Source organism: Mobula hypostoma, chromosome 3, assembly GCF_963921235.1.
Source record: "Mobula hypostoma chromosome 3, sMobHyp1.1, whole genome shotgun sequence".
NCBI lineage: Eukaryota > Metazoa > Chordata > Chondrichthyes > Myliobatiformes > Myliobatidae > Mobula > Mobula hypostoma.
Genome location: NC_086099.1, coordinates 218,158,408 through 218,183,462, shown reverse-complemented (window position 1 = coordinate 218,183,462; position 25,055 = coordinate 218,158,408). Strand labels below are relative to the sequence as shown.

The 25,055-nt window shown below is 41.4% G+C and overlaps 1 protein-coding gene across 7 annotated transcripts in view; it reads left to right on the top strand.

Annotated features, from left to right (window-relative positions):
* Positions 1-25,055, top strand: part of obscnb (obscurin, cytoskeletal calmodulin and titin-interacting RhoGEF b) — a 487,178-nt gene that overhangs the window by 288,333 nt on the left and 173,790 nt on the right. For all 7 annotated transcript variants that reach the window (XM_063044498.1, XM_063044500.1, XM_063044497.1 and 4 more), the window contains 4 exons: positions 6,214-6,480; positions 12,442-12,708; positions 16,993-17,259; positions 20,370-20,636. In XM_063044498.1, the coding sequence (XP_062900568.1) occupies positions 6,214-6,480; positions 12,442-12,708; positions 16,993-17,259; positions 20,370-20,636 (1,068 nt within the window). The remainder of the gene's footprint in view (positions 1-6,213; positions 6,481-12,441; positions 12,709-16,992; positions 17,260-20,369; positions 20,637-25,055) is intronic.

Below are 25,055 nucleotides of genomic sequence, written 5' to 3'. Positions count from 1 at the left end.
TTCTGCTCCTGGGTCTTATGGAGATTGTCTTTTCAAGCAGTTCTTCATTGAGCCCACTAGATGATCTGCTTTTCTGTATTGGGTGTTGTGCAATGAATCAGAATTGATTAGTGAGCTTAAGGTAAACGAAACCTTTGGGACAAGTGATCATCATTTGTTCGAATTTACCCCAAAATTTGAGAAGAAGCTGAAGTCCGATGTATTAGTATTACAGTGGAATAAAGGGAATTACAGAGGCATGAGAGAGGAGTTGGCCAGAATTGATTGGAAAAGAACACTGGCAGGGATGACAGCAGAACAGCAATGGCTAGAATTTCTGGAAGCAATTCGGAAGGCACAGGATATATACATCACAAAGAGGAAGAAGCATTCTGAAGGAAAGATGACATAACTATGGCTAACAAGAGAAGTCAAAGGCAACGTTAAAGCCAAAGAGAGGGCATATCATAGAGCAAAAATTTGTGGATTGGGAAGCTTTCAAAAACCAACAGAAGACACTTAAAAATGTCATTAAGAAGATAAGGATGGAATACGAAAGTAAACTAGCCAATAATATGAAAGAGGGTACCAAATATTTCTTTAGATACATTAAGTGTGAAAGAAAGGCAAGAGTAGATATCATACTGCTGGAAAACAATGCTGGAGAGGTAGTAATGGGGGACAATGAAATGGCGGCTGAACTGAATAAGTATTTTGCGTCAGTCCTCACTATGGAAGACGCTAGCAGTATGGTAGAAGTTCCAGGTATCAGGTGTCATGAAGTGTGTGAAGTTATTATAACTAGACAGAATGTTCTTGAGAACTGAAAAGTCTGAAGGTAGATAAGTCACTTGGACCAGATGGTGTACACTCCAGAGTTCTGGAATTGGCAGCTGAAGAAATTGTGGAGGTATTAGTAATGATCTTTCAAGAATTACTAGATTCTGGAATGGTTCCTCTGTGGTTGGGTAGATTAAGGATAAGATCTCAGGGTATTTGGAAACACATGATAAAATAGGCCATAGTCAGCATGGTTTCCTCAAGGGAAAACCTTGCCTGACAAATCTGTTGAAATTGTTTGAAGTAATAACAAGCAGGATAGACAAAGGAGAATCGCTTGATGTTGTGTACTTGGATTTTCAGAAGGCCTTTGACAAGGTGCTGCACATGAGGCTGCTTAACAAGCTACGAGCCCTTGGTGTTACAGGAAGAATTCTAGCATGGATAAAGCTGTGGCTGATCAGTAGGAGGCAAAGAGTGGGAATAAAGGAAGACTTTTCTGGTTGGCTGCTGGTGACTAGTGGTGTTCCACAGGGATCTATGTTGGGACCGATTCTTTTTATGTTATGTTATGTTGGGATGATGGAATTGATGATTTTGTTGCAAAGTTTGCAGACGATATGCAGATAGCTGGAGAGCAGGTAGTTTTGAGGAAGTAGAGAAGCTGCAAAAGGACTTGGACAGATTGTGAGTGAGCAGAAACATGACAGATGGAATACAATGTTGGGAAGTGTATGGTCATGAACTTCGGTCGAAGAAATGGGTTGACTATTTTCTAATTGGACAGAAAATTCAAAAAACTGAGGTGCAAAGAGAGTCCTTGTGCTGGATTCCTTGAAGATTAATAGCATCTGTGGTGAGGAAGTCAAATGCAATATTAGCATACATTTCAAGAGGTCTAGAGTATAAAAGCAAGAATGTAGTGCTGAAAGTTTATAGAACACTGGTAAGGCCTCACTTTGGGTATAATGAGCAGGTTTTGGCCCCTACCTTAGAAAGGATGTGCTGAAACTGAAGAGGGTTCAAAGGTTAATGAAAACTGATGAATGGCTTGTCATTTGAAGTGTGTGTGATGGCTCTGGGCCTGTGTTCACTAGAATTCAGAAGATTGAGGTGTGACCTCATTGAAACCTATCGAATGGTGAAAGGCCTTGATAGAATGGATATGGAGAGGATGTTTCCTATGCTGGGAGAGATCAGAGGACACAGCCTCAGAATGGAGGGGCGTCCTATTAGAATGTAAATGAGGAGGAATTTGTTTAGCTAGAGAGTGGTGAATCTGTGAAGTTCTTTGCTACAGAGAGCCATGGAGGCCAAGTCTTTATATATACTTTAGGCAGAGGTTGATAGATTCTTAATTGGTCAGGGCATCAAGGGATACGGGCAGAAGACAAGAGATTGGTGCTGAGAGGAGAGGAAAATTGGATCAGCCATGATGAAATAGTGAAGCAGACATGATGGGCCAAATGGCCTAATTCTGTTCCTATATCTTATGGTCTTATGGAGATGGCTGAGTGTACAACCCTCTGCAGCCTCTTTCAAACCTACGTATTTGAGTCTTCATACCCTTGGGAAAATACCACAAGATGAGGTTTGGTTGATGATGGAAAGTTGGATCGTGGAATGACAAAGGAAATGGACTTTACATGACACTGAGATAGAAACTGAGAGAATATATAGCTGGTGGTGGAATCTTATTAGAATTGGCAGAAATTTCAAAGGATGATCTGTTGAATGTATTTTTCCCTTTTTCCACAGATGCTGCCTAATCTGAGTGTTTCCATTATTTTCAGATATAATAAAAGTTCTGAAAGTTCAGTTAGATTTAACTCATTTCAATTTCAAGCATCTGTAGCATGTTGCATTTGGTAAATGATTCCAACTCTTGTTGACATGCCTATCTAAAAACAACTTAGCTTTTAGTGAATGGATGAAAGTTCCTAATGCCATCCTGAATAATTCTCCTTTATGGTCAATCATGGACCAGTTGGTAGGAATGTTTCAATTTTTCAGAGACTTTGAGAATATCCTGTTAATCTGCTTCACTATCAAAGCTTGCTGTAGGATGCCCACTTCAAGAGTCTGCTGTTCAACAGTTCTTGGTAGTCAAGTGAATAGAATTAGAATCTTTATGCAGGGATATTGTTTAGGGAGAGGGTGCTGACATTGTTTCACTTACCCTGCCAGTGAACTTAGAGGATTTTGCAAGAGGAATTTAATTTCTGGAATTTTTCCTGTGTTTTGCAGCATAGTACATTTCACAGAACTATCTGCTTACCTAATGTCAGTAGCAAGGAAACTCTATAATGAGAAGTATCATAATACAGAAAATAATAATAGGATTGACCAGAGCCAGAAGAGATTTATAAAAGGACAATCACATTTGCTTAATCTACTTGAAGTCTGTTGGATGTGACAAGTAGAATGTTGCACTGGTAGACCCGGAGTCGTTGGCATATTTTGGTATTGGATTTCTCTGTGGGCAGAAGGCAGAAGTGATAGTGACGCCCCTTGTATGTGAATCAGTGAGATCAGATTTTGAGGCCTGGAGTTTAGGTTCGCATCCAGGGTCCTAATTCATCGTCATCAGATTGATGGAATTGCTCTGATAGTCACTATGTTCTCAACACACCCAGTGGAATTCTGTGTCATTAAAAGATGAGAGATATGACATAAAATATTCAAAATCACAAATGACTATTTAACACAGTGTATTTCTTTAAATTTTAGTTTGATTAGCTATATATTACTAGAATGATAACAGCTTAATTGGAGACATTTAATTCTTGATTTTTTTCCTTTGATTTTACCCTCTTCATCCTCAATGAATAAGAGGGATACAGGTGTTAATATACCTCCATAGATGTAATTAGAAATTAGCATTTGATCAGAGTTGTAGTCAGTTATAAAGAATCACAGCCCATCTAGTTCATGCCAAACTGTTATTCTGCCTAGTCCCATCGACTGACACCTAGATCATAGCCCTCCATAACACTGCCTTCCATGTACTTGCCCAAATTTCTCTTAAATTTTGAAATTGAACCTACATTCGTCACTTCACTGGCAGCTTGTTCTGCAAGCTGGCTATCCTCTGAATGAAGATGATCCCCCTCAGGTCCCCCTTAAATATTTCACCTTTCATTATTAATCTATGACCTCTAGTTCTAGTCTTACTCGACCTCAGTGGAAAAAAGCTTGCTTGCATTTATTCTATTTATAACCTTCATAATTTCATACACCACTATCATATCACCCCTCATTCTCCTACACTCCAGGGAACAAAGTACTAACTTATTAAATAGTTCCCTATAACTCAGGTCTTTAAATCCTGGCAACAGCTCTGTAAGCTTTCTCTGACTCTTTTAGTCTTATTAATATCTTTTCTGAAGGTTCTGACCAGAACTACTCAAAGTTCTCCAACATCTATAATTTCAAGATAACACTCCAACTCCTATACTCAATAAGTTCATGGCCTAAGGTAGAAGAGATGAGTTATTAACTTCAAACTTTCTGCATCATCACTCAAAGAGTTGAACTGCATGTGCATGTAACGAGAGCGGTATAACTCATCTCCTTCTACCTTGGGCCATGAACTTATCAATTACCCCTGCTGTGGACCACTTTCTGGAGGTCCAAGACGCCGACTTCTACAAAGAAGGGATCCGTATGCTTCACGACTGCTGAACTAAGTGTGTAAATGTAGAAGGGGACTATGTTGAAAAATAAATGTGCTAGATTTTCTAAAATTGACTCCTTCTACCTTAGGCCACGAATTTATCAATCACCCCTGGTACAAAAACTTGGCCTCCACAGCTCTCTGTAGCAAAGAATTCCACAGATTCACCACTCTCTAGCTAAACAAATTCTTCCTCATTTACATTCTAAAAGGACTCCCTTTTATTCTGAGGCTGTGTTCTTTGGTCTCAGACTCTCCCACCATCGGAAACATCCTTTCCACATTCACTCTATCAAGGCCTTTCACCATTTGATAGGTTTCACTGAGGTCACCCCTCATTCTTCTGAATTCCAGTGAGTACAGACCCAGAGCCATCAGATGCTTTCCATATGACAAGCCATTCAATGCTGGAATCATTTTCGTGAACCTCCTTTGGATCCTCTGCAGTTTCAGCACATCCTTTCTAAGATAAGGGGCCTTAACCTGCGCATAATACTCCAAGTGAGGCCTCAGCAGTGCTTTATAAAGTCCTAGCATTACATCCTTGCTTTTATATTCTTTTATATTTTTTGCAACACTGATGCCAGTTTTCACTATGAGATGAGCTTTGGACATTTCTATGCCATCAGTATGTGCATCCATTTTCATGTTAGTAATGTGACCTTTTTCTTGTCTCATTTGCGGCTATATTTTTGCCTCTACCTTTGATACCTCTTCATTATTCCATTGTATGTCTGCCTTTCTAGTCTACATCAATGAGACATCCAGAACACTGCTGGCTAATTCCTTTCTAACACCATTTTCCACCACCTTTGTTTTCGTACCTCTGCAAATGTTAACCCAAATAAATTAACATATAGATTTTGACAATTAATTGGACCTCCAAAGGCAATTTATATTTCTTAAATTTAACTCATCACTCCTATCCCATCTATTTTATTAAAAGATACTCCCATGGGAATGATGCTGTAGCTTGTGTAACTTGATACTACCTTGCAGAGATTGCACACTGAGTATGTCATAACATTTGATCTACGTGATCTCTGCAAACATGAATTAAAATGTATGGAGGGCTACGATGCAGGTATAGTGACCAGGCAGAATAATAGTTTGGTACAGATTAGATAGATCAAAGGGCCTGATTCTGTGCTGTCGTGCTCTAAGACTCTAAATCAAATAATTTTGCACAAACAAAACTGAATGCTGTATTAGATGTTCTTTTGTTTTCATAAATGGCTTATGAAAGGAAATTGATTAAAACTTGATTTTAAAGGCTTGATTAAGCCCATTTTTTCATTTTCATATCCAAGCATTTTTTTTTTTCATTATGAACAGCTACCTCTTAGCAGCAGGGTCGGGAAATACAATATATGCTGCTATAATAACTAAAATAGAGGAAGCTTTTTTAGCATGCATAATTCTATAATCCTTTTTCTCTCAACAAGGAGTCATATTGGGCAAATAATAATGTCCTGATGAAGGGTCTCAGCCCGAAATGTCGACTCTTTATTCCTTTCCATCGATGCTGTGTGACCTGCTGAGTTCCTCCATCATTTTGTGTGTGTTGCTAATAATGTGATTCTTTTTCTTCACTCTGTATTCTGTGCATATATTGCCCATTGGAAACATGAGATTCATTTTAGTGTGTCCCTCCAGATATAAGAACGGGGGTTTAATCCAAAATAACAATCATCCAATCAGAACAATGAAACAAAAGCTTGTAAAGATGAGTACTATAAGTGATTGAATTATTGATCCGATAAATTAATGTTTCTCAGCTTTACCAGTACTTTTCAAACAAGAACTTCAGAATGTGGAAGCCAAAGAGGGTAGTATAGCCAGACTATACTGTGTGCTTACCAAACCTGATACAGCAGTGGAATGGCAAAAGGAATCAGTGGCACTGGTGCCGTGTGGGAAGTATGAAATGAAACAGCAAGGTCCCAACATTGAGCTGTTAATCCATGATGTGGAACCAGAAGATGCTGGTGACTATACTTGTGATTCTGGGGATAAACGATCAACAGCACATTTAAAAGTGAAAGGTAAAATATAATATTTCATAATAGAATTCAATCTTTTCCATGTTTTCCTTTTGCTGCTGGAGGTAAACATTATCATCATTGTGTCCTTGTATTTAATTGTGTTTCATTTCTGTACTGAATATTGTCCATGCTTTTCTTTTTCCACATGAGTCAAATTTGTTTTCTTTCTAACTGATAGTACTGAAAATTTGGAACTATGCTGTTTGAATTGACTTTTTTTTATAATGTATGCGAAAATGAGAATAGTCATGGATATTGGGATCTAGTTAACTGCACTGCCTGAGTATTAGTCAGATTAAGCAGCAATCTATTTGACATGGCGAATATCTCTGACATGTTGTCCATGGCCACCTCTTGTGCCACAATGAGACCACTCTCAGGGTGGAGAAGTAACACTTTATATTCTGTTTGGGTAGCCTCCAACCTGATTAGATGAATATTGATTTCTCCCTCTGGTTTAAAACAAAACCCCTCCCCCTCCCTACCTCTATTCCCTACCCTGGTCTCTTAACTCCTTTCACCTGCCTATCACGAATCCCTGATTCTCCTCCTCCTTCCATTTCTCCCATGGTCCACTCTCCTCTCCTGTTAGATTCCTTCCTTGCCCATCCACCTGGCTTCACTTACCATCTTCCAGCTGTCCTCCTTCCCCTCCCCCTACCTTTTTATTCTGGTGTCTTCTTCCTTCCTTTCCAGTCCTGAGGAAGGGTCTTGGCATGAAATGTTGACTGTTTATTCATTTCTGTTGGTGCTGCCAGACCTCCTGAGATCCTCTAGCATTTGAAGAGATGCTTTCTGGGGGCTTGTAATGTACAAAATTCAAAGTAAAATTTATTATCAGAGCACATACATGTTACCACATAAAATCCTGAGATTCTTTTTCTGCAGGCATGCTCTGGAAATCTATAGAAAAGTACCTGTAAACAATGGACAACAAACTCTGCAAATGCAGCTATAAATCAATGACTAAATAACAAACATGAAATTACAAGATAGGATTCCTTAAATGAGTATAGTTACATCTTTCTGTTGAAGAGCCTGACAGTTGGGATGGTTGTTAACATAGAAAACCTACAGCACGATACAAGCCCTGCAGCCCACAATACTGTGCCGAACGTGTATTTACTTTAGAAATTACCGAAAGTTACCCATAGTTCTCTATTTTTCTAAGCTCCCTGTACCGATCTTAAAAGACTCTATCGTATCCGCCTCCACCACCATCACCGGCAGCCCATTCCACGCATTCACCACTCTCTGTGCAAAAAAAACTTACCCCAACATCTCCTTTGTACCTCCTTACAAGCACCTTAAAACTGTGCCCTCTTGTGGCAACCATTTCAGCCCTGGGAAAAAGCCTCTGACTATCCACCCGATCAATGCCTGTCATCATCTTATACACCCCTATCAGGTCACCTCTCATCCTCTCTCGCTCCAAGGAAAAAAGGCGGAGTTCACTCAACCTATTCTCATAAGGCACGCTCCCCAATCCAGGCAACATCCTTGTCAATCTCCTGTACAACCTTTCTATAGTTTCCACATCCTTCCTGCAGTGAGGTGACTAGAACTGAGCACAGTACTCTTAAGTGGGGTCTGAGCAGGGTCCTATATAGCTGTAACATTACCTCTTGGCTCTTCAGCTCAGTCCCACAGTTGATGAAAGCCAATACACCGTATGCCGCCTTAACCATAGAGTCAACCAGTGCAGCAGCTTTGAGAGTCCTATGGACTTGGACCCCAAGATCCCTCTGATCCTCCACACTGCCAAGAGTCTTACCATTAATACTATATTTTGCCATCATATTTGAGCTATCAAAATGAACCATCTCACACTTATCTGGGTTGAACTCCATCTACCACTTCTCAGCCCAGTTTTGCATCCTATCGATGTCCCGCTGTAACCTCTGACAGCCCTCCACACTATCCACAACACCTCCAATCTTTGTGTCATCAGCAAATTTACTATGCCTTACTTTCTCAATAAGCCTTGCATTGGGTACCTTGTCAAATGCCTTGCTGAAATTCATATACACTACATCTACGGCTCTACCTTCATCAATGTGTTTAGTCACATCCTCAAAAAATTCAATCAGGCTCGTAAGGCACGATCTGCCCTTGACAAAGCCATGCTGACTATTCTTAATCATAATATACCTCTCCAAATGTTCATAAATCCTGCCTCTCAGGGTTTTCTCCATCAACTTACCAACCACTAAAGTAAGACTCACTGGTCTATAATTTCCTGGGCTATCTCGACTCCCTTCCTTGAATAAGGGACCAACATCTACAACCCTCGTAATGCTCCGGAACCTCTCCTGTCTTCATTGATGATGCGAAGGTCATTGCCAGAGGCTCAGTAATCTCCTCTCTCCCTTTCTTATCCAACTTGATGCTTTCCAGAAGCTCCAGCACATCCTCTTCCTTAAAATCTGTATGCTCAAGCTTTTCAGTCTGCTGTAAGTCATCCCTACAATTGCCAAGATCCTTTTCCGTAGTGAATACTGAAGCAAAGTATTCATTAAGTACCTCTGCTATCTCCTCTGGTTCCATACACACTTTTCCACTGTCACACTTGATTGGTCCTATTCTCTCACATCTTATCCTCTTGCTCTTCACATACTTGTAGAATGCCTTGGGGTTTTCCTTAATCCTGCTTGTCAAGGCCTTCTCATGGCCCCTTCTGGCTCTCCTAATTTCCTTTTTAAGTTCCTTCCTATTAGCCTTATAATCTTCTAGATCTCTGTCATTACCTAGTTTTTTGAACCTTTTGTAAGCTTTTCTTTTCTTCTTGACTAGATTTTCAACAGCCTTTGTACACCACGGTTCCTGTTCCCTACCATCCTTTCTCTGTCTCATTGGAATGTACCTGCACAGAACACCATGCAAGTATCCCCTAAACATTTGCCACATTTCTGCCATATATTTTCCTGAGAACATCTGTTCCCAATTTATGCTTCCAAGTTCCTTCCTGATAGCCTCATACTTCTCCTTACTCCAATTAAATGCTTTCCTAACCTGTCTATTCCTATCCCTCTCCAATGCTATTCTAAAGGAGATAGAATTGTGATCACTATCTCCAAAATGATCTCCCACTGAGAGATCTGACACCTGACCAGGTTCATTTCCCAATACAGCCTCTCCTCTTGTAGGCTTATCTACATATTGTGTCAGGAAATCTTCCTGAACACACCAAACAAACTCCACCCCATTTAAACCCCTTGCTCTAAGGAGATTCCAATCAATATCTGGGAAATTAAAATCTCCCACCGCGACAATTCTGTTATTGTTTCACCTTTCTGGAATCCGTCTCCCTGTCTGCTCCTCGATGTCCGTGTTACAATTGGGTGATCTATAAAAAAAAACACCCAGTAGAGTTATTGACTCCTTCGTGTTCTTAAATTGTTTTTAAACCTGGTGGTGCGAATCCTGAGGCACTCGTTCCTCCTACCTGATGGCAGCAGCATGAAAAGAGCATGGCCTGGGTGGTGATGTTGGATGATGCTTTTCTACAGCAACGTTTCATGTAGTTCTGCTCAGTGGTCGAAAGGGTTTTACCCATGATGTACTGGGCAGAATCCACTACCTTTTGTAGGATTTTCTGCTCAAAGGCATTGGTGTACCCATACCAGGCCGTTAATGCAGCCAGTCAGCATACTTTTCACCAGACATCTATAGAAGTCTGCCAAGATTTTTGATGACATGCCAAATCTCCGCAGCCTCCTGAGGAAGTGGAGGCGCTATCATGCTTCCTTTGCAATTATATTTATGTGATGGATCCAGGACAGGTCCTCTGAGATATTGACACCCAGGAATTTAAATTTACTGTCCCTCTCCACCTCTGATCCTCCAATGATTACTGGCTCATGGACCTCTAGTTTCCTCTCCTGAAGTCTGCAATCAGTTCCTTGGTCTTAATTGACGTTGACTGAGAGGTTGTTGTTATTACACCACTCAGCCAAATTTTCAGTCTCTCTCCTATTATGCTGATTCATCACCACCTTTGATACAGTGTTGTCATCAGCAAACTTGTATATGTAAGGCCTCAAATTTGCCATGCAGTAGTTGAGAAGGCGCACAGTAGCGTAATAGGGCTGCACAGTAACATAGTAAGGTGGAACAGTCACATAACAGTTAACGCAACACCTTACAGTGCCAGCAATCAGCAATTTGGGTTCATTTTCTGCCACTATCTATAAGGAGTTTGTACATTCTGCCCATGGCCATGTGGGTTTCCTCTGGGTGCTCTGGTTTCCTCCCACATTATAAAGACGTGCGGTTAGGGTTAGTGAATTGTGGGCATGCTGTGTTGGTGCGGAAATGCGACACTTTGTGGGCTGTCCCCAGGACATATTCAGACTATGTAGGTCATTGACACGAACTCCACATTTCATGAATATATGACAAATAATAATTTTTAATCTTTCAAATTAACCTTGCCCCACCTTTCTACACAAAGGCCTTTCATCAGCATTGACCCATTGTGGCACAAGGGAGAGATATGCTGGAAAACATAGTTAGGTGGATGGGTTAGTGCTAGAGGAGATGGGGAAGCAAGTTGAAGGATAAACAATAATGAAGAGAAAAACTATTACATTGAATTGAAGTGATGATTGATTCAAGAGGAGGGGGAATTAGTGCTGGGAAAATGACTGAGAACAGGTAGAAACTTGGAGAAAGTCGTGTGTGGAGGAAGATCCTGTGGATTAGATACCATCAAATATAATTAGGTGATTTTGGAGAAGTGTGATTGCTTGGAGGATAAAGCTGGAATTTGCTATCCAGGTAAGAAAGGGTTACAGAAGCATTAAGCCTCTGATGAGAAATTTCCATGTTTGAAATCTGTTTTATGAGGGAAGTATGGTAAAAATCTAATCATATAGTTGATCTAATTTATTGAAGGCCACTGCACGTGATTTCAGATGAAATACATTCACACTGCACATAAGTTATTGTACCATAAAAGAAGATGGCTAGTCTGATTAAGTGGAAGACAATATATTGAAAGCCTTTCACACCCCATCAAGTATGAAATTATTAATATGTAGAAATACATTTTAATAGTAAAGCTGAAAAGGCATTGACTGAGGTTTAAATGCTCTAGAATACTTGAAAGTTAACAAAGCTGAAATGATGCTTCAAAACTATTAATCACTCAAGAGTCTGTCTGAAATGGATAAACACATAGAAGGTAAGGTTACCAACAGGAGTCTGTTATATTCCCAGAACAGTTACAAGAAGATGACCTGATTTAATTAAGAGATTTTCAAAGACAACTGGTGACGCAGAGGTTATTCAGTTGCCATCTCTTGCCAACCTTCTCCCTTCACATTATTGGTACTAGCAATCTCCTCTCTACACTTTCAGTCCAGATGAAGGGTCTGTACCTGAAATGACTATTCACCATAGATGGTTCCTGATCCTCCTAATCCACTGGGTTCCTCCAGCAGCTCTTTTTTTTTTTTTTGCTGCATATTCCAACATCTTCAGTCTTGTGTGTGTCTCTGCTTATATTTAAGGTCCAATGAAGTATTCTGTTTCTTTATTTAAGTCTGTCAGCCAAGCTGTGTATTCCTTTTTCTATTGTCTAGCTTCCTCTTAAATCCACGTTATTTATTTCAACTTGGTCTCTACAGTAGCAAGCTTCATATTTTTTGACATTTTTGGATTGAAGAGGTTTCTTCCGTATTCCCTGTTTGATTTCTCGCTTACTATCTTAAATGAATGATCTCTAGCTGTGCCCTTCATCATAAGTGCAGGGCACAACATTCTTTCTGTTGCATATTGAAATCTTTCATAATTTTTTGGCTCTCTTCAGCCTTATTTCCCCAAGGGGAAAAAGACCCTTTGTACAGTATTGCCTTTTGTTGTTCATAAATCCCTTTCCGTAAAATGAATTTATTGTAATTAATTAATTCAGAACTAATTTTCAAATACTATCCTTAAATGTCTTTCCAAATTTTGCAGCATTGCCTGTGCTCTTCAAAAAAGAGCTGCAGAATGAGGAAACTGAAGAGGGTAATCTAGTCACATTTCGTTGTGAGCTTACAAAGTCTGGTGCACCAGTCAAATGGAAAAAAGGATCAAAAATACTTCATCCCAGCAGCAAGTATGAAATGAAACAAGTTGGTACAGTTGTTGAATTATCAATCCACAATGTCAATACAGAAGATACAGGTAAATACACCTGTGATTCCGGGGACCAGCAAACTGATGGCTACTTGAAAGTTAATGGTAAGAGAAAATCCATAATTTAAAGAGATGTGCAGTAAGTTGTGCTCTATTCAGAGTATATTGATAGTCGCTCTTCAATGTTCAACAGTCCAGTTCTTTGCATCACATTTTTATACTTAAAAATGTTAGTTCAACTTGGTTTGATAATTTTATATGATTGTATTGATGTACAGTCATTAGAACATAAACCTATTATTTGTGTTGACCAGTATAATTATACTGCTGTAACCAATATATTGAATTATTTCAGTTTAAGAGGACAAAACATCAAAGCACATCACAGGCGCTTCAGCCCACAATGCTGCACCAACTCCGCAACCCACGAAGATCAATCCAACCTTTGCCTCCACTTTTCTGTCATCCATGTGCCTATCTAAGATTTTCTTAAATGCCCTAATGTATCTGCCCCTACCTCCACCTCAAGCAGGGTGTTCCATGCACTGACTATTCCCTGTAAAAATAAAACTCACCTCTGAAATTCCTCCCTATACTTCCCTCTGATCACTTTAAAATTATGACTCCTGGTATTGACCATTTCCACCCTGGCAAAGTGTCTCCGGCTCTCCACTCAATCTATGCCTCTTAGTATCTTGTACACTTCTGTCTAATCACCCCTTATCCTCCTTCGCTCCACTTGCTTGCTCAGTGTGTCCTGATAAAACATGCTCTCTAATCCCTATAGCATCTTGGTAAATCTCCTCTGCACCCTCTCTAAAGCTTCAACGTCCTTCCTATCATGAAGTGAACTGAATTTTCACCTTCATGTCCTCTAGTGCTTGACATTTCTGTCTTCATAATTTTATAAACTTCTATCAAGTCTATCCCTGCTGCTCTAGAGATAACAACTCAGTTTGTCCAACTTCTCATAGATCATACCCTCTAATCAAGGCATTGTCCTGCCAAAGCTCTTCTTCATGTTCGTGTCCATGTCCTTCCTCTAGTGGAGTAACCATATTGTGCACAATACTGCAAGTGTGGCTTAACCAGCATTTTATATAGCTGGTGGCATGATTCCTTACTTTTATACTCAGTGCCCAACCAATTAAGGGAAGCATTCATTTGTCATCTTTACTTGCTACTTATTTGCATGGCTACTGTTCATATTTTCAAATCCTTGCAAAGGCAAAATGGCAAGTAACATTCTCACCAAACAAATGACAGGGAATGACCATCCCCAACAAGGGAGAGCCCAGCTTCCGAGGAATTCATTGCATACCAATTCATTTCAACATCTGAAAATCCAAACCCTTTTCTTCCTTTGCAAGATACAGAAATGGTGCGTGATACAATACTGTCCTCTTGTTTGGGTGACTACAACACCGTCAATACTCAAGCACAACACAGTTCAGAACAAAGTAACCTGCTTGATTGGTATCTCCACAGCTACCCTAAACATTCATTCCTCCCACTGTTATATCATGGCTGTAGTGTTTGTCATCTACAAAATGCACAGCATTACTTGCCAAGGCTACTTTGATGACACCTCTCAAACCTGTGACCTGTTCTACTGAAAAACACATCCTATAAGTAGCAGGCATATAGGAACACTATTCGGTTGCAGGTTCACCTCCAAGTCACACACACCTTCTTGGCTTTGAAATGTATCACCTCTGTGTCTGAATCTGGAGTTCCCAACCCAACATGTATTTCAGCAGCATCTAAAGTATAACTAGGATGGGCAACAAGGTCAGTGACACCTGCATCCTTAAAAAAAATAAATAAATAACAGAAAAAACTTATTATTTGAAAACAAATAAGCTTCTTAACCAGTGAAGTTTTACATGCAGTGGGAAATAGTAAGCACCTCTACAAGGAGCACTGCCACAAGAAAGCAGCATAGAAACATAGAAAATAGGTGCAGGAGTAGGCCGTTCAGCCCTTCGAGCCTGCACCGCCATTCAATACGATCATGGCTGATCATCCAACTCAGAACCCTGTACCTGCCTTCTCTCCGTACCCTCTGATCCCTTTAGCCACAAGGGCCATATCTAACTCCCTCTTAAATATAGCCAATGAACTGGCCTCAACTGTTTCCTGTGGCAGAGAATTCCACAGATTCACCACTCTCTGTGTGAAGAAGTTTTTCCTCATCTCGATCCTAAAAGGCTTCCCCTTTATCCTCAAACTGTGACCCCTCGTTCTGGACTTCCCCAACATCGGGAACAATCTTCCTGCATGTAGCCTGTCCAATCCCTTTAGAATTTTATATGTTTCAATCAGATCCCCCCTCAATCTTCTAAATTCCAGAGAGTATAAGCCTAGTCGATCCAGTCTTTCATCATATGAAAGTCCTGCCATCCCAGGAATCAATCTGGTGAACCTTCTTTGTACTCCCTCTATGGCAAGGATGTCTTTCCTCAGATTAGGGGACCAAAACTGCACACAATACTCCAGGTGTAGTCTCACCAAGGCCTTGTACAACTGCAGTAGTACCTCTCTGCTCTTGTACTCAAATCCTCTTGCTATGAATGCCAGCATACCATTCACCCTTTTCACTGCCTGCTGTACCTGCATGCCCACTTTCAATGACTGGTGTATAATGACACCCAGGTCTCGTTGCACTTCCCCTTTTCCTAATCGGCCACCATTCAGATAATAATCTGTTTTCCTGTTCTTGCCACCAAAGTGGATAACCTCACGTTTATCCACATTAAATTGCACCTGCCATGAATTTGCCCACTCACCTAACCTATCCAAGTCACCCTGCATCCTCTTAGCATCCTCCTCATGGCTAATACTGCCGCCCAGCTTCGTGTCATCCGCAAACTTGGAGATATTGCATTTAATTCCCTCGTCTAAGTCATTAATATATATTGTAAACAACTGGGGTCCCAGCACTGAGCCTTGCGGTACCCCACTAGTCACTGCCTGCCATTCTGAAAAGGTCCCGTTTATTCCCACTCTTGCTTCCTGTCTGCCAGCCAATTCTCTATCCACATCAATACCTTACCCCCAATACCGTGTGCTTTAAGTTTGCACACTAATCTCACTAAGCATCCATCATGAAGGACATGATCTCTTCTTGCTGCTGCCATCCGGAAGGAGGCGCAGGAGCCATAGGTTCCATGTCACCAGGTTGTTGGATCACTTCACTCACCTCAACACTGAACTCCACGACTTATGGGCCCACTTTCAAGAACTCTTCAACTCATGTTCTCAGTATTATTTAGTTACTATTATTCTTACTTGTTTTTTGTATTTGTACAGTTTGTCTTTTGCACATTGGTTGTTTGTCAATCTTTGTGTGAAGTTTTTCATTGATTCTACTGTAGTCACAGCACAGAAACGGGCTCTTTGGCCCACAGCGTAGTGCTGATCCAATTAAATTATTAATTAGATGGGCAACCTCACTAATCCCCTCTACCTACAGAATGTCCATATCCCTCCATTTTCCTCACATTCATGTGCCTATCTAAACATCTCTTAAAAGTCCCTAATGTATCTGCCTGCATCATCACTGTAGGCAAAGCATTACAGATATCTGCCATTCTCTGTGTAAATCCACTAGGCATCCACCACTCTCTTCCAAACCTGTGTCAGGTCACCTCTCAGCCTCTTCCACTCCAGAGAAAACAACCCAAGTTTGTTCAGCCTCTCATCATAGCTAATGCCTTCTAATCCAGGCAACATCCTGGTAAACCTCTTCTGCCCTCTCTCCAAAGCCTCTACCTTCTTCCTATAATGGGATGATGAGAACTGTATGCAATACTCCAGAAGCATTCGAACCAGAGTTTTATAAAGCCACAATATAACTTCCTGAGATTTGAATTCAGTATCTCATCTAATAAAGGCAAGCATGCAATTGGAGCTTAACCATGCTATCAATTCTTTGTTCTACTGTGAATCTCAGGATATTATATGTACTTTGATAATAAATTCGGTTTGAACTTTGATAATGTTATATTCAGTATATTCACTTTATCAAATCTTAGTCATAGATAAAAAATAATTTGCTATTATTCACTCAACTGTGTAAAGAGAATATGGATCTTATATTTCATTTGAAAGATTGATTTTGGGATGAAGCTTCAAAGGCCTAATATGTGGTGATGATGCAGGGAAGTAATTACTTAATTTGTTTGTAAGTCTATTATATGCAGTATGACAATGTTACATGCCCCAAGCCAACAGCCTAAGCCTTCAACTGAATGCATAACCATAAAAATGGTCCCAAGCAAGGTTGATGGTGTTCCGCATAGGGATACAAATTAAATTTGGGATTCAGATGAAGAATTGCACTTTCCAGATAAATATAGTAAATGAATTCTTTTGGATGTATTTCAGTTGCACCAATAATTCTGATGAAAGAACTTCAGAACCAAGAGGTTGAAGAGCATGGGATGGCAATCCTACATTGTGAACTGTCTCAACCTAAAGTGCCTGTGAAGTGGAGGAAAGGATCTCTTTTGATCACTTCAAATGAAAAATACACAATAAAACAGGAAGGTTGTGCACAAATGTTACAGATTCATGACTTGGAATCAGCAGATGCTGGAGAGTATTTCTGCTGCTTTGGGGATCAGCAAACTACAGCTTGTATAACTGTGAAAGGTAGGTTAATAGACCAGTGGAGGAAAGAAAAGACTATTTGAAAGACTGAAGATTAGCTTTACTTGTTACGTACGCAGTACATTGAAACATACGGTGAGATCCGTTGTTTGGGTCAACGACTTTCACAGTCTGAGGATGTGCTTGGTGGCAGCCTGCAAGTGTCGCCACACATTCCATAGAGCATACCCTCAACATAGTAACCCTAACCCATATGTCTTTGAAATGTGGGAGGAAACTGGAGCACCCAGAGGAAACCTACATGGCCATGGGGAGAATATACAAACTCCTTAATAACAACGAGATCACGGGTGCTGTAGTAGAGTTATGCTAACCACTACACTACTGTGCCGTGTAGATTTTTTAGTTTGAAAACCTAAAAAAGTTCAGATTCTAGATACCTGAAATAATTTAGAAAAGGCTGTGAATGTTTAATCGGGCAGCAATAAAGTTAACATTCAAATTGATGGCCTTCATCAGAAATGAGAAAAGTAAAAAATCAAACATGCTTTGAAATTGCTGAGGAGGGAGAAGAGTTGAGTGATAGGGTGGCACCAAGAGAGACTGAGTAACACAAATATTGTCAGCTAACAGAAGATACAGGGTTGTTGATAGAAATTGACCAACGTGAATGAAATATAAACACAAGGAGATAAATGAGGATGAGAGAAAAAAAGATGCAGGAACTGTAAAATACAGAACGTTGTGGTTGCCGGAATTCTAAACCAGAAGCGAATGTTAAAAATACCTAGCTGATCAGACAGGATCTCCAGAAAGAAAAAAAGATAGAATTACCATTAAAATTAAACACATAAAAATTGCTGGTGAACGCAGCAGGCCAGGCAGCATCTCTAGGAAGGGGTACAGTCGACGTTTCGGGCCAAGACCCTTCGTCAGAACTAACTGAAAGAAGAGATGGTAAGAGATTTGAAAGTGGGAGGGGGAGGGGGAGGGGGAGATCCAAAATGATAGGAAAAGACAGGAGGGGGAGGGATGGAGCCAAGAGCTGGACAGTTGATTGGCAAAAGGGATATGAGAGGATCATGGGACGGGAGGCCGAGGGAGAAAGAAAGGGGGAGGGGGGAACCCAGAGGATGGGCAAGGAGTATAGTGACAGGGAGAAAGAGAGAGAGAAAAAAAATATATATATATAATAAATAACAGATGGGGTATGAAGGAGAGGTGGGGCATTAACGGAAATTAGAGAAGTCAGTGCTCATGCCATCAGGTTGGAGGCTACCCAGACAGAATATAAGGTGTTGTTCTTCCAACCTGAGTGTGGCTTCATCTTGACAGTACAGGAGGCCATGGATAGACATACCAGAATGGGAATGGGACATGGAATTAAAATGTGTGGCCACTGGGAGATCCTACTTTCTCTGGCGGACAGAACGTAGCTGTTCAGCGAAATGGTCTCCCAGCCTGTGTCGGGTCTCACCAATATATAGGAGGCCACATTGGATGACGCATTACCACCCCAGCTGACTCATAGGTGAAGTGTCGCCTCACCTGCAAGGACTGTCATCTTGACAGTACAGGAGGCCGTGGATAGACATATCAGAATGGGAATGGGACGTGGAATTAAAATGTGTAGCCTCCAACCTGTTCACGACATGAACATTGACTTCTCTAACTTCCGTTAATGCCCCACCTCCCCTTCATATCCCATCCGTTACTTATTTATTATGTTTTTTCCTCTCTTTTTCTCCCTCTGTCCCTCTCACTGTACTCCTTGCCCATCCTCTGGGTTCCCCCCTCCCCCTTTCTTTCTCCCTAGGCCTCCCGTCCCATGATCCTCTCATATCCCTTTTCCCAATCAACTTTCCAGCTCTTAGCTTCATCCCTCCCCCTTATGTCTTCTCCTATCATTTCAGATCTCACCCTCCCCCTCCCACTTTCAAATCTCTTACTATCTCTTCTTTCAGTTAGTCCTGACGAAGGGTCTCGGCCTGAAACGTCGACTGTACCTCTTCCTAGAGATGCTGCCTGGCCTGCTATATTCACCTGCAATTTTTATGTGTGTTGCTTGAAATTCCAGCATCTGCAGATTTCCTCGTGTTTACCATTAAAATTCCCTGTTTATAGATTTACTTGTTACCATAAGACACTGGAGCAGAATTAGATCATTTGACACATCAAGTGTGCTCTGCCATTCCATAATGGCCAATTTATTGTCCCTCTCAACCCCATTCACCTGCCTTCTCCCCATACATTTTGATACCTGGACTAATCAAGAACCTATGAACTTCCTCTTTAATTATACCCATTAACCTTGTCTCCACAGCCATCTGTGACAATGAATTCCACAGATTCACCACCTTCTGGCTAAAGAAATTCCTTTTCATTTCAGTTCTAAAGGGACGTCTTTCTATCCTGAATTTGTGCCCACTGGTCCTAGACTCCCCCACTACTGGAAGCATCCTCTCCACGTCTACCCTATCTAGGCCTTTCAATATTCTATAGGTTTCAATAAGACTCCCCCCTCATGCTTCTAAACTCCAGCATGTACAGACCCAGAGCCATCAAACACTCCTGATACATTAACCTTTTCATTTCTGGGATCAATACACAAAGTACAATAGTAAAGACAATCTTTTGTGAAATAATTTCCAAAAGGTAAACAATGTTGTCCAGAAGAATGTAATGATGGTCATAGGGGATTTCCATATGCAGGTAGATGGGGAAAATCAGGTTGGTGCTGAACCCCAAGAGAAGGAATTAGTAAAATGCCTATGAAGTGGCTTTTTAGAGCAATTTGGGGTTGTCTGAAGGGATTAGTTTTGTTGGTTTTAGATTACTAATTTAGTTTGTTCTGCAGAATGTACTGGGTCAAAGAGTATATTCCTGTGCTGTACTGTTCTATATTCCGTAGGTACCCCTAGTGTTATTACTGCATAAGATGTTCAAAAAAATACAAATTTTCTTTGAGATATATGCCATGATCAGAATCTGAGTCCCTAACAGCTCAGATTTATCTTGCTTTTATGTCAATGTCCAACCACTCTCCACCAACTTATTCTTAAAAGAAGACTATTAAAGCACTCTTCTTTGTTTGCTTTTACCTATAAACATTACTTTCTGTTGTACTATAATAATAATAATAATCTTTTCAGTCTTGCCAGTACTTTTCAAACGATGGCTTAAAAATGAAGAAGCAGAAGAAGGCCAGTCTGCCCTACTGCACTGTGAGCTTACTAAACCTGATGCCTCTGTAGAATGGAGAAAGGGACCTGAGGTACTTAAACCAAATGACAAGTATGAAATGAAGCAGAATGGCCCCATTGTTGAATTAGTAATTCACAACCTGAAGCTAGAAGATGCTGGGGAATATACTTGTGATTCTGGGGACCAACAGACTACTGCTTCCTTGACAGTCAGAGGTAAATATCTACTGCTTTCTTAATTCAAAAGCATATTATTTGCCTAATTATCCTGCAGAAATGAAAAATTCTTGTTTCTTTAGCCATTTCTGGTAAGATTGCAGTAAACATTCATTCAAAGAGGCAGTGATGAAACAGTGACGCAATGCAAGTAGTTTACAAAACTTTTGAATATTATTCCTCTCAACTACTCACATTGCAATCTGCAGCTGTAATTTCTCTTTCAATAACATACTCGTGAACCGTCTTAACGAACGAGCGGTTTCCTGATCTTCAACAAACTTAACTGTCAGCAAACTTAACTCTCGAGCATGTAGGCAGAACTCCTTTAAGCAGATGAAGGGAGATAACCATGGCTGAAAGAGACACAGAACATAAAATAGTACAGCACATTCCAGGCTCTTCGGCCCACAATGTTGTGCCAACCCTCAAACCCTGCCTCCCATATAACCCCCCTCCTTAAATTCCTCCATATACCTGTCTAGTAGTCTCTTAAACTTCACTAGTGTATCTGCCTCCACCACTGACTCAGACAGTGCATTCCACACACAAACCGCTCTCTGAGTTAAAAAAACCTTCCTCTAATATCCCCCTTGAACTTCTCACCCAGACAAAGGAGGGGAGGACTCCAAGCCAGGCTAAAGCGCCAGGGCATGAAACTTTCTCTATCCAGTATCTTCTTAGCAAATGTACAGTCACTGGAGACAAAATTGAGGGCCTTAGGGCAAGATTGCTATATTAGAGGGAAATGAGATATTGCTGTATTTACCTTTTCATGGAGGCGTAGCTCACTCTGGACATGCTGAATATGTTGGTAAGACCCAAGGGCTTCTCAATATGCAGGATGGACTGGACTGCTGATTCAGAGAAGGCAAAAGTTGGGGGTTTGAGTTTCATCATAAACTCCTGTGGCACTCGAATGTAATGGTCCTATTACAGTCTTGTTCTCCCGACCCTGAGCATCTAATGATTAAGTGCTGACTATTCTACGTATCAAGGGAGTTCTGCTCCATGATCCTGACCACAGGTTTCTGCTCCATGATCCTGACCACAGGTTACACGTCACTGGAGGCCGATATGAAGCAGGTACTTGAGGCACTGAGTGCTGACATCAGCAAACAAGAGACAGTCTGCCCTGATGACTTTCAAATCATTGTCGGGGACTTCAGTCAGGCTTGTTTGAAGAAATCTCTGCCTAATAATCATCAATGTATCACATGCAGCACAAGGGGTCCCAACACACCTGACCATAGGAATGCCTATCGTTGCATCCTAGACCACATTTCGGGAAATCTGATCACCTGGCTGTCCTCCTCCTCCCTGCATTCAGGCAGAGGCTAAAGAGCAAGACCCGAGAGGTAAGTATGACAATGAGGTGGTTGTGGGAGGCAGAGGAGCAGCTGCAGGCTTACTTTGACTCCGTAAACTGGACTGTGTTCAAAGACTCATCAGAGGATCTGAATGAATACACTAAGGTTGTCACCGACTTTATGAAAGCAGTCATAGATGAGTGTGTTCCCACAAAATCTTTCAAAGTCTTCCCCAGCCAGAAGCCCTGGGTGAACCATGAGATACATGATCTGCTGAGGGCCAAATTGGTGGCATTCAAGTCTGGTGGCCAATCAAAATACAAGAGGTCCAGGTACAATTCTCCAGAAAGCAATCTCAAGTGCAAAGTGGTAACTCCGGAGCAAACTTGAATCACTAAAGGATGCTCGACAGCTGTGGCAGGGCTTGAATGGTGTCAGCAAGGATCCTCGGTTTCCTCACTTGCAGACCCCAGTCAGTTTGGATTGGCAACAACATCTCCTCCACAATGTCCATCAGCAGAGGTTCACCATAAGGCTTTGTGCTTAGCCCTCTGCTCTACTGGCTTAATACCTCTAACAGCTCCAATGCCATATTTAAGTTTGCTCACACCACTGTTGTTGGACGAATCTGCATATAGGAGGGAGACTGAGTATTTGGCTGAGTAGTGCCACAACTCAGTGTCAGCATGATCAAGGAGCTAATTATTGACTTTAGGAGGAGGAAACTGGAAGTCCATGAGCCAATCCTCACCAGGGGATCAGAGATGGAGAGGGTCATCAACTTCAAATTCGTCAGTGTTGTCATTTCAGAGGATTTGCTCTGGATCCAGCACGTAAGTGCCATTATGAAGAAAGCATGGCAGTACTTCTACTTTCTTTGAAGTTTGTGAAGATTCTGCATGTCACCTAACATGTTGACAAGCTTCTATAGAGGTGCAGTGGAGAATATATTAACTGGTTGCACCAATGCCCTTGAACAGAAAAGCCTTCAAAAAGATACAACCCAGTCCATCACAACTAAGGCCAATAGGAAGGAGCTTAAGAAGGAAATTAGGAGAGCCAGAAGGGGTCATGAGAAGGCCTTGGCGGGCAGGATTAAAGAAATCCCCAAGGCATTCTACAGGTATGTGAAGAGCAAGAGGATAAGACGTGAAAGAATAGGACCAATCAAGTGTGACAGTGGGAAAGTGTGTGTGGAACCGGAGGAAATAGCAGAGGTACTTAATGAATATTTTACTTCAGTATTCACTGTGGAAAAGGATCATGGTGATTGTAGTGCTGACTTGCAGCAGACTGAAAAGCTTGAGCATGTAGATATTAAGAAAGATGATGTGCTGGAGCATTTGAAAAGCATCAAGTTGGTTAAGTCGCCGGGACCGGATGAGATGTACCCCAGGCTACTGTGGGAGGCAAGGGAGGAGATTGCTGAACCTCTGGCGATGATTTTTGCATCATCAATGGGGACGGGAGAGGTTCCAGAGGATTGGAGGGTTGCAGATGTTGTTCCCCTATTCAAGAAAGGGAGTAGAGATAGCCCAGGAAATTATAGACCAGTGAGTCTTACTTCAGTGGTTGGTAAGTTGATGGAAAAGATCCTGAGAGGCAGGATTTATGAACATTTGGAGAGGTATAATATAATTAGGAATAGTCAGCATGGCTTGTCAAGAGCAGGTCATGCCTTACGACCTGATTGAATTTTTTTGAGGATGTGACTAAATGCATTGACGAAGGAAGAGCAGTAGATGTAGTGTATATGAATTTCAGCAAGGCATTTGATAAGGTACCCCATGCAAGGCTTATTGAGAAAGTAAGGAGGCATGGGATCCAAGGGGACATTGCTTTGTGGATCCAGAACTGGCTTGCCCACAGAAGGTGAAGAGCGGTTGTAGACGAGTCATATTCTTCATGGAAGTCGGTGACCAGTGGAGTGCCTCAGGGATCTGTTCTGGGACCCTTACTCGTCGTGATTTTTATAAATGACCTGGATGAGGAAGTGGAGGGATGGGTTAGTAAGTTTACTGATGACACAATGGTTGGGGGTGTTTTGGATAGTGTGGAGGGCTGTCAGAGGTTACAGTGGGACATTGATAGGATGCAAAACTGGGCTGAGAAGTGGCAGATGGAGTTCAACCCAGATAAGTGTGAGGTGGTTCATTTTGGTAGGTGAAATATGATGGCAGAATATAGTATTAATGGTAAGACTCTTGGCAGTGTGGAGGATCAGAGGGATCTTAGGGTCCAAGTCCATAGGACACTTAAGGCTGCTGCACAGGTTGACTCTGTGGTTAAGGAGCATATGGTGCATTGGCCTTCATTAATCGTGGAATTGAATTTAGGATCCGAGAGGTAATGTTGCAACTAGGACCCTGGTCAGACCCCACTTGGAGTACTGTGCTCAGTTCTGGTTGCCTCACTACAGGAAGGATGTGGAAGCTATAGAAAGTGTGCAGAGGAGATTTACGAGGATATTGCCTGGATTGGGGATCATGCCTTATGAAAACGGGTTGAGTGAACTCGGCCTTTTCTCCTTGGAGTGACAAATGATGAGAGGTGACCTGATAAAGGTGTATAAGATGATGAGAGGCATTGATCGTGTGGATAGTCGGAGGCTTTTTCCCAGGGCTGAAATGGTTGCCACAAGAGGACACAGGTTTAAGGTGCTGGGGAGTAGGTACAGAGATGTCAGGGGTAAGTTTTTTACTCAGAGACTCGTGAGTGCATGGAATAGGCTGCCGGCAACGGTGGTGGAGGCAGATACGATAGGGTCTTTTAAGAGACTTCTGGATAAGTACATGGAGCTTAGAAAAATAGAGGGCTATAGGTAAGCCAAGTAATTTTTAATGTAGGTATATGTTTGGCACAACTTTGTGGGCCGAAGGGCCTGTATTGTGCTGTAGGTTTTCTATGTTTCTAACTAAAGCCCTCCGCACCATTAAGCACATCTGCATGGAGCGATGTGTAGGAAAGTAGCATCTATCACCAGGGAGCTCCACCAGCCAGGTCGTGTTCTCTTTGCAGTGCTGCAAGCAGGAGGAAGATACAGGAGCCTAAGGACTGGCACCCCAAGTTTCAGGAACAGCTATTACCCCATAGCCATCAGGCTCTTGAA